Consider the following 11,616-nt stretch of genomic DNA (forward strand, 5'->3'; position numbering starts at 1 on the left):
TTAATGTTTGTTAACTTGTAATTGTAAATGTTTAATAAAATACCAGCATAAAAACAAGATTGTATTTATCATAAAATCTTTTAATATTAATATAAGACACCCTCGCTCTCGAAAATGTTTATTAACTCAATAACAAATTGTCACGTATTTAAGGACCATCGAAGACAATAAAATATAATTTACCGTAATAACTAAATATATACTATAATTCAATTTGTATTATGCTTTATACAGGTAATCCTGCATTTATCAAGGACAATAGCCTTGTAACACCTAGAGCTTTTAATTACAATGCTGGATCTTTAAACCTCGAAAGCACCATGACTTTCTGCCAATTCAGCCTTTCAACGTGCCGGCTCAGGTATAAGCAACACCTCCAAGTTTGTGTTTAGCATATCCAAAGTATTTAAAAATTCTGTTTATTAGTATGAGCTAAAGAAATTAAACTTTTGCGATTAAATTGTTACTGTTGTCATCATACGTGATATCATAATTGATACAGCGCATAATGAATACTTATCATCACATTAAACACAACGCATAATGATTACTTATCCTAGTTTACAATCATAATTCGTAATTGAAAAACTCGTCATATCATATCTCGCATTGCCTTTGCGTGGTAATACTGATTATTCGAAACTTCCGTGATATCTAACGGATACATTACCTAATTTTTTCGATAATCATGTGATAGATTTGTAAATAAGTTTCACAGTTGAAAAAAGTTCAATTGCCAAATAACCTTATTGATGAATTTACCTTAATTATTTCGAACTGATGAATTTACCTTAATTATTCCGAACTGATGAATTTACCTTAATTATTCCCCCTTAATTATACCAACCCATTCAATACCTCAAAATGTACTTTCCAAAATCATACACAATAAATTTTATTGGATATTATTATTAAAGATTCTTCGGATACCATTTAATTTACATTTGAAAATAAAAATTATTAAGGGACTGTTATTTAATTAAATTTATTCAATGTATTGAACAAATATTCTTAATTATTAACAATAAATAATGTAATAATAATAAATATCAGTGAGTAATAAAAAACAATGAATATTATTTATAATACATGAGAATATAAATTACTTTATATTCTTCATACTTTCAATATATTTTTCATATATTCTCACTGTATACCTTCTTCGCTCTTTATACCTCCATATCTTCTTTATGCTCATTCATTTATTAGAAAATTTAATTTATTATAGGCTGCAATTCTCATCATTTATTTCCATTTCTTTTCAGCATCAACCTAACAGTTGTGTAAGATTTGATAAAATAGCCTTGATTCTTTAAATTATAAATAACTAATAAATATTTAAACTTTAAGGATAAAAATAATCAATTTTTAAATTTATGTAATATGCAATTTTAATTTATGTCGCTGGTCGAATCACACCTTGAACATATTACAAATTATAACGAAATTGCTCACCAGAATTTCATTATCAATTATCCACAAAAATAATAATAATAATATAATAATTATTATATAAAGTAATTTCCTTATATAAGCATATTCGTATTAGATGTCTTTAAACATATATCGATGTTTACATAATAATAGTATATATTAATAAGTATACATTTATTTAAATAATGATAATTTAATTATTATAATGAATTTTGAACATTATCTTGATTTAAGTTAGTTTCTAAGCTTATAAATTATTCAGAATTCTATATTTTTTATCCTATTAATTTAAACATAAAAACATAATTATTCCTAACTTAATATCTAATCAGCTTCAAAATATTCTAGTTTTTCTGTTTAACCGTTAATGTAATAATTCAAAAATAATAATAAATTTCTTAACTCCACTGTTAAAATATGCCTAATTTTTTCCTTCAGAAACCAAAATAAATGAACGAAGCAATATAATAGGATAGATTTAGCTCGTGAACATTTAATTCCAAAAGTTACACTTCCTTTTAGGATTCATTCGGTCTCCGCTCAAGCAAGAAAACGTTTTAGCAAATTCATTAGTATTCGATAGAGATCCAATGATACGGAATTGAGGCAAAGTTCTAAGAGCTAAGTTGAATCGACTCAAATAAAACTCTTCCAATTCCGGCCTGCAAAGTAGCTGAAATAAAAGGACATAACGATAGAGAAGTATTCATAACTTCATTTAGCATAAATCTTAAAAAGTTACTCAATACTTTTAAATATTGCAAAAGGAAACTTTTTAATCATTAAATAAACATACTATAAAAATGTTCGTATGCTTCTCAATGATAATACCATAGATAAAGCAAATATTAGATATATAAGTCATACATATTTTAAAACAGAGAAGATAATACTTGGATAAACTAGAAGAATTTATTATTAAGCATTAGATGTGTAAATAAAAGCTAATATAATCAAAGTAAGTTCAAATATTATTAAATGATAATCATTTTTAAGCAAAATATCTTATGTGACATGTGAAATATACATATATTTAAAAATGAAAGATTTTTTATTAACGGAAGTTTTTCAAAAGAAAAAAGTATACATATCGTACATCTGGATATACTTCAAAATTATTATTCAAGACTTGTATTCAAACTCGATTTAATAGCTTGAATGAAAAAACTATCCCTGTAATATCAGAAAACTTTGTCTTCAATGTATTAAAATACAATTAAATTGGTATTATATCGCAATCACGCAGTAATGTAAAATAATAGAAGCTTACAATTACTTACACTAGCAAATGAAGTAAAAAAATTTTCATCGTCTTGGATAGATGAAATGTCTTGTTTTCTAGATCTTTCATAATATGCTTGGAAAGCTATTTTGATTGCTGCAGAATCTGCAATATTTTCCATCGCCGACCTTTCACCATCGACCTTTAACAAAACGTAATAATACAAGTTTGGCGTTCGATGATTAAAAATATCAAAAATATTGAATGAATATTATTAGTATAATAAATATAAAATCATAATTAATATATAAACTCGATTATATAAAATTATACATGCGTGTGTGTGTATGTGTGTGTTCGTGTACCGCACTTAGAAAATTTTTATCTTTATAAAATTATTACATAAACTCGTCTTCCTGAATCGAATGGATCAGCAATGTAATAGTTATCGAATTGATTTATAAAGCAATCCATTTTGTCCCAAAACTTTAGTTTGGTTTCTTCGGAAAACATGCGACGCCGGGGGTTAGTATTTTCAATAGAATCTAAATAAATTATTTATAATTTTAAAACAAAATTTATAGTTTTATACTTAATTCAAGGACATAAAATACCTGCATCATTAAAGGCATGCATAATTTCATAAGCCATAATAAAACCCAAAATTCCATATTTCTTGAATCTATAATGTAATAATATAGTTTACATTACATTTAAAAAGGTATATGTTAAATAAAATATATTACTTACTCTGGATAGTCAGGATGAAATAATGGTTCTACAAAATTTTCTACTTTAATTACTAAAACAAACAAAAGAAATTAAATAATTATTTTGTGAAATAAAATAAAATAATATAAGCATTTTATAATCTACAGTTTTTAAAAAAAAATTTTATTTTATCGCTTTAATTAATATAATTAAATCTCTATTCTTTAAAATAATTAGCTATTTTAAGAAATTAAATAGTTTAATATTATATGTTAGTGTTCCTAATGTTATTTTTATCACCATCAATAATATCTTGTTAAATAACAAAAATAATAAACTACAAGCTTTCATAATCATATTAATCAATAAAAGAAAATATATTGAAAGTAGGCAGCTCGTAAGATATAAGAACTTATGTACAATAAACTTATATTACACTAAAATTCAAACAACTGAAAACTATATGCAAATTTTTAAATGTATGCTAGTTTTAGTAATTAGTTCCTTACAAACGCGATTATCGAAGAATTCATAAGCAGACCCAATACTACTAATGGTAGTAATTTTCATAAAATTATTGTTTTCACTGAAATAAGTATAACAATATTAAATTAATGCGTATAAAAATTATGTTAAATTATAAATGTCATATTCATGATGAAAACTTACGATAACTTGTACTTATTTTTTTTCATGGTCTCAAATTCCTTAAGTTTATAAAACTTTCGTAAATTTAATATATTACTAAAGTAATTTTGAGATATTTTTAACTATAATATATATCAAATGTCGACATTTAGTAATATTATAATATAAAATATTTATATAATAAAATAATTAATTAATTAATAGCCTACCTTTTTATAATAATTGTCAATTATTGAAATATTTTTCAATGACTCTGGAATACCTAAGATAACATTAATATTCAGAATTTTACGTTCAGCCATTCTTTTTTCATCTTCATTTAATAAACGCGAATGTTTTATAGTTTTTATCGTTTCGCGTTTGATATCACTTAAAATACGTTGTACCTTTAAAATTAATGAATCAATTAATTTCTTATACTATAAAATTTTTTCCATATATAAAATATTGTAACAAAATTAGACAACATGGTGTAAGAATATAATACATTAAATATTTATATATATAATGTATGCCAATCTATTTTGTACATTGGCATTGATGTTACATTCGTATACCAATTTACAAAATGTGAGCTAAAATTATTAAACATCAAATCAAAAGTAATTTTTCTTTTTATTGATACATATAATTAGAAATATTTATATAATTATAAGTAATACATGGAAATTACGTGAATATATAAGATTAAAAATGTAAATAAAAGTAATACGATTAAATAAAATATAAAGTTTTTAAATTTCACAATTTGAGTTCATATTATTTTCATAGAAAATTAACTCTTACAAACTTCTTATATTATAAATTATATAAGTGAATTCACATTATATTTCAATAATTCAATTCAGTAAAATAGACTTATAAAAAAGTAAGTAATAATTTTAATAAATTATTTAAAAATTGAACTTATCATGCAAATAAAATTACGTAATGATTTTTTATATGCTTTTATCTGTATATTACGTAATATATAATATATATATGGCTTACGTATTTTTCAGATCTTGGTGATATATATTTCTTTGCAAAAGTATAAGAAATTGCATGATCAAATGAAGGTTCAAATCCACAAAATTTCCATCTGAAACGATAATCATTCTTTTTCAAAAAATCATTATATTTGCTTAAAAATTAATATTTCAAAATGTAAAAACTGGTTTGCGTAATGATATACCTTGATACATTTTTTGGAGGCTCTTGCATTAAATATTTCATTTCAAAATATAAATTTCTCATTTTATTATTTGTATATAAAAGAAATTGATGTATGAATCTCCAATGTATATAGTTTACTACATTATAAAACATAAATATATGAAAACAATTAATCATTTGTATACGATAGTGGATTAATATTTTTTTAGAATATTTTATATTTATAAAGAATTATATAAAAATGGATTACATAAATCTTACCAATAATTCTCATCGGAGTTCTATCCATTAATTGCATTAGTTTTGGAAAGTAAGTTAGGGAAGAAATGTCAATTATATCCTCAATAGTAACTAAATGTGAAGATGTGTAGTACATTTTATTTATAATTTTCACCCAATCCCACTAAATTTATTCAGAACAAAATAAAATAGTCGATAAAGTAGACTAAAACTTATTTAATTTTATATATTTATTACCGTATAATTTCTATTGTTCTCTAATTGATTAGTTATATATTGAAATTTTTTCAAAGTCACTGGGCGATAAAAATCTGGCCTCTCACTTATTTCCAATATCTATGAACAAAAACTTGTTACTAGTATAGTTGAATACATTACTTAAATATCTCTTTTTATAACTTAAATATTTTATTAAAGTTTGAAAATTTTATAGTATTATTTTATCGAACATTTTCTACTTCATAAACTAAAAGAAAGATTTAAATATGAAATTTAAATATACACACTTATCTAATAAAGAAAATTAATTATGCTTTTTATAATAATAATACTAATATTAATTGATAATGATTTATATAAGATCAATTTTTATTTATTTCTTATTAATATTGATTATAGTAGTTTTGTTTTGAAAAAAATTACGTCCAAATCTGCTTGATTTTACAATGCAGAAAATTATTTTCTAAACTTTTAGTTGTTGAATATCTAAATTAAATTAAAATAAATGATTAAACTTATATGAACTTATATAGAATAATATAAAACAAATAAAAATACTAAAATAAAATTGACAAAAATCAGTTATAACGTGTTAGTAGAATTACACTGAAGATATATATATATATATATCATATACAAGCATATGATACTAGTTACAAAAAATTTTTAAAATGATTTTTATTTGCATAATTATACACTTTATGCAGACCCTAATACAAATAAAAAAATAAATAAAAAAAATCTTTTTAAGCTTCGGGTATTATTGCAAGAATGTATAACCAAATGTAAATTAATATACCTCTAATTATAAATAGAGATATCTTTTCAAACACAAGTTATTTTAAATATCTATAAGCATATGCAATTATTCCAACATACTTTCGAAATTTCTGCTTCGAACGACGCTATTTGTTTGGCTTCTATATTAATTTTTTGATCCATGACACTAGATTCGTTTAAATTTGCAATAATGGAAGCCACTGTCTTAATATATTCGACATATTTATGAAATGTTTTTGTTTTATATAATAATGGCTCTCGAATGATTGGTTTTGGCTGCCGAAGCTGAAATACAATGATGTTTATTTTTTATATAAATTATGATGAAAAAAATCATTTAAAATAAATATATATTATTTTAAATATAATTTAACATAAAATTATTTGTAAATCTTTATTTATAGCAATGATTTTTTTCTATTGCATAAGACAATTTTGGCATTACTAATTAATATTTTCGCTATATGTCCTAATAAAATAAATAGTATTTATCCATATTCGTATTTGTATGAATATGTTTAATTTATATGCAAACTATTTATATGTTTACAAATATAATGTTGTATATAAGTGACGTGTATAATATATAGAATCCCATATATTTTCATTTAAACCAATTTTTTTAATTCAATAAATAATTACGATTCATTTGAGTCTAATACAATATTTTAAATACATAATACTTTAAATGATTATTTTTCTTAATACACAATTTCTAATTTTAAATTCTAATTTTAAATATATATATATATATATATATATATATATATCTTACCAAAATCTTGTGAGATCGTTTGAGGGCATCGTTATTAACAGAAATCTCAAACAAAGGAAATACATTAATTTTATTGTAAAATGTATGAAGATCTTGCCAATTTCTAACATTTTCATTTTTCAATTTATTTTTTATAATAGGCCATCCACTAAGTTGTTTTAAGATCGATTGAATTGGCTTGACACCTTGCGCATCAATTGTTTCTATGAATTGTAATTAATATAATATTTTTTAAGTATTGAACATTAATAATATATATTAATTAATGTCCATTCATTAAAAATAATATGTGTGAAATCGTAATTAAAAAACACGTGTTTTTTCTTTTTTTTCATAATTTCTTTTTCTCGTATTACAAATACAATTTAAATGAATAAATCGAACGAAATTCTTTCTGATAAAATGATGTAATAAATATCTTATTTAAATATCTTGAAAAATACTTTTTATAAAATTATTATATATTAATTATTGGTATTAAGAGTTGAATAGAACAAGGTAATAAGAGTAAAACTAAATTTTCTATTTTACTAAAAGTTTATATTAAACTTGCCTTAGTAAATACTTGAATAAGATTTTATTCAAACTTTAATGATTTATAATTTATGTAGTAAGCCTTATAACTAATGAATAGATTTTTTTATCATTAATAATTAAGAGTAATTATTATAAGCTATTAAATTGCTTCATTGCGCTTTGTAATACTTTTTACTTCAATTACCTGTATCCATACATGATTTATAAAATGTTCTTAAAATTTTTGGGGAAAAAATATTTTTCTCATCCTCCTCTTCTAATATTCCTATAATGAATATATACATTATATTATTTCATCATATTATTACATGTTGAGCGAAAAATATATTATTGATAAGTTGATATTGATAAATTTTTTAATTGCCTTTTAATTTTGTAATTATATTGTCTTGGGCTTTTGCTACAAGCGATTTGATATTGGATCTTGAATGTTTTAAGTCCTTATATAGCTGATTTTTACATACGACCGTATGAAAGTTTTCACATGGATTGATTATTATATCTAAAAAAACGATATTTTCTATTTATTAAGGTAAGACAATGATTTGTCAATGCATGTTCTAAATATTCTAAACAAACTTTTATTTAAATTTAAAATTGATCCTCTTAGAAAAGATTGAATATCCTAAAATAAAACTTTATTTATATATATAAATAAAGTTATATATATATATATATATATAGGCCTTTATTAAATGTATAATAATTACGACAACTAATAATACAATCATCGTATATAAATATTGTCTAAATTAAATAAAATAATTATATTTAATTTTTCATAAATCAACGTATGAGAACGTATATTAAAAACCAAATAATAATGGTCAAATACTTCATAGTTACTTAATTTAATATGATAGTATACGTAAATATAACGATTTACTCATTTATTTATATATAAAACGAAGAACAAACAATTAGAAGTAACAATAACAAAAAATAAATAACAATTAATATACAATAACAAATTAAGATGCTATTTTATTAATAATAATTTTGTGTCAATACGATTGCCCTACGATTGTATTTCATTATATTAATTTAGATAATGAAAATTTTTCAAAAAATGTCGATAAAAAATTTGAAATTTGTCATAATGACTCAGACATCATTATTAAATTAAGTAAAATTAACATTTATGAAAGTATTAGTAAACTTATGTAGCTTATAAAACAACGACCTCTAATTATATCAATGCTTTGAAGGTTTATTAAAAATCAAAGTCACGAATAAAGTTGATATATATAAAGTCACGCCTCCAAATTATCTCGCGAAAAGCAGCGCAAAAGCAAATTGGAAACTCGGCGATAACCGATCATTTTACTTCATATTTCCTAGGCAAACAACACCACGCGTATTACATAAGCAAAAGAAAACTCCCGCATGAGCCTCTCCCGTTACAATTAATCAGCCACAACAAGCATCGCATGACAAACGTCCCTAATGCAAAAGTTTCAACCTTCGGGCGACTTACTCTCGGGAAAAGTGGCGACGGCGGCGCCGAGGACAAGGACGAGGAGGCCGAAGCGGGTGCAGGGCATCGAGAGATCGGCGCCGCGACGCTGCAGCACTGTCTGAACGGATTTGATCGGCTCTCGGTCTCTTCGATCACCGCGGCTCTGCTATTAATAATCGCCGTATTTCTCGTAGCTCTTGAAACGGTCGTCGTTTTGCATCCTAAAGTCGAGCCAAGAAAATTGCGAGGGTCACTTGCGCGCGCGTTTGCTTTGCCATTACGAGTGAAAGACGTTGGATGCCTTAGCCGGACTTTTCACCGCTTCATTTCGGGGCGATAACGAAAATTTTCCATATTTAATTGTCATTCGTATAGCAAATTGATTTAAGGCCGTTAAAGTTCCAACATATGGTGGCTTGTGGGTATATGTATCGCTCAAAGCATTTAAGACAATTATTCATATGCATTATTTGTCCTTGTATAAGCCACTTCGATGAAAATTCTCAAAGTTCAACTATATTTGTCTCGTTAGAACGCAATTGTCGATTTTATATTCTAACGTAATGTATTTTTTTATTTACATACTCGAAGTTTACAAAATGCTTTATTCAGCCTTTATGATTATTAAAAGTTAAATATTTTTTACATAGAAAAAAAATGTTCTGTCTTGGAGATTTTATGTCACATAAAAAACTTATCGAAAATAATCTGTTTAATCAATCTATCCATTATGCGACATTGTTAATTTTCGTATTTAATTAATTTTTTTAAATACAAATGAGTTGTTTTCTGGATATAAAACAGCATATATATATATAACGCGTGTGTATTCATGCGTGTAATTATTGTTAATTAATTTGCTAAATATTGTAATTCTCTTTCAATATATATATAAAAGTAATTACGTATAATTATTCGGTAAATATTTGAAATAATCTTTAAGATTTATTAAAAACCACGTAAATAACTATTTAACAATTTCGTACAAAATACATATCTGTTAGATAGATAGGCAGTACTCTGACGTATTCAAATTCACGTAATTCTTATACTGTCTCTTAGAAAAAAAAATTTGATACTATATCACTACTACAAAATTAAAATTTATGTTTCAAATATCTATATATATACTAGAAATCAAATTTTTCTCGGATTCACTCTATTACATTATTTATAAACTTTACATATTTTATAAAGTATTCGACTAAAAATAATGTAATTATCAAGAAAAATGTTAGCAACGTAAATATAGTTTTTCAAATTATATATTTCATTCTATTAAAAATACATGTGATTATATCGTTATCCCACATATTAATATAAGTGGATTTATTAAAAATATGTAAAAATCAATGATATAAATATAAAAAAAAACAAAGAAATAATCTTGCAATAATAAATTAGCATTGAATTTAAGTATGAATTATATACGATGATAGTATATGCATAAAATAAAGTTATTGACAATGCAATATGTAATTGTTTGAACAAAAATTCACGATTTCAATTTATATTCATATTTTTTCTATATCTATAAGAATTTCTATATGACGAAAAAATATCATAAACTTATATTTAAATAAAGAAAAAAATATATTTCAGCATTTTATTTAAAAATTAATTATAATTATTTATAATTAATTTATTATTTATTTATTATTATTATTATTTATAATTTATATTTTATGAGAAAAATGTATAATTTCGTTAATTAATACACTATCTAAGATGTTCCAAAAAAGCATAAAAATCTTTTATTATAATGATATAATATATACTTCATATTTTTTATAAGTTTTGGAATTTTATTTTATTTTTATGTAAATTATGTGGATAAATTCATAATATCTATAAATTCACAATATCTGATAAATTCAACGCCTAAATTATAACATAAAAAAAATAATTTCTGATTTTCAGTTAAATTCATGTGCAATGATATCTTATAAATATATTTTTATATTTTTTAATTTATAATATGAAATACTTTTGAAATTTTACATTTTATTTATCATTATTATCAAAATGATTAATAGGTTAAATGAAATTTAAGAATTTAAAATAAATTTCAAATAAAATAACTTTCCAATTATGAACTTAGATTCTTGTCTATTAATATCTTATTACTATTAAGATTTTGTAACTCATTAATATAACAATTTTTACTTTTAAGATCATTAGCAATGTCGATAAAATCTATGATTTTTAATTTATACAGTACTTAATGAATTTGTAAAAAATGGTATTTATTTATAGATACTTTACAATGCACGAAGCTTCTCATTTGGATGTTGTAACATAAAAATTTTTATAAATCATAAATACGATAAAAGCATTATCAACATTCAAATAAATATAATCAAAAAAATACTTAATCAGTAATTAAAATTGTCTTAAAAAATTATAAAATAAAATAAATACAACAGATTAACTTCA

At 22.9% G+C, this 11,616-nt stretch overlaps 1 protein-coding gene across 1 annotated transcript; it reads right to left on the minus strand.

Moving 5' to 3' along the window:
• Positions 1 to 1,842: 1,842 nt before the first annotated feature.
• On the minus strand, positions 1,843 to 9,321 carry LOC105361898 (neprilysin-like). The gene is made up of 17 exons (XM_011499199.1): positions 9,199 to 9,321; positions 8,086 to 8,223; positions 7,906 to 7,986; positions 7,185 to 7,387; positions 6,509 to 6,694; positions 5,648 to 5,746; positions 5,432 to 5,573; positions 5,190 to 5,307; positions 5,006 to 5,096; positions 4,225 to 4,401; positions 4,037 to 4,137; positions 3,877 to 3,953; positions 3,407 to 3,458; positions 3,271 to 3,338; positions 3,059 to 3,201; positions 2,715 to 2,858; positions 1,843 to 2,107 (listed from the first exon to the last, which is right to left on the minus strand). The coding sequence occupies exons 1-17, from the start codon at positions 9,263 to 9,265 to the stop codon at positions 1,928 to 1,930; spliced, it is 2,067 nt and encodes a 688-aa protein (XP_011497501.1). The 5' UTR covers positions 9,266 to 9,321; the 3' UTR covers positions 1,843 to 1,927.
• Between the last annotated feature and the right edge of the window lie 2,295 nt (positions 9,322 to 11,616).

The sequence above is a fragment of the Ceratosolen solmsi genome, unplaced genomic scaffold (genome assembly GCF_000503995.2).
Source record: "Ceratosolen solmsi marchali unplaced genomic scaffold, CerSol_1.0 scaffold10, whole genome shotgun sequence".
In the NCBI taxonomy this organism is placed as follows: Eukaryota; Metazoa; Arthropoda; class Insecta; order Hymenoptera; family Agaonidae; genus Ceratosolen; species Ceratosolen solmsi.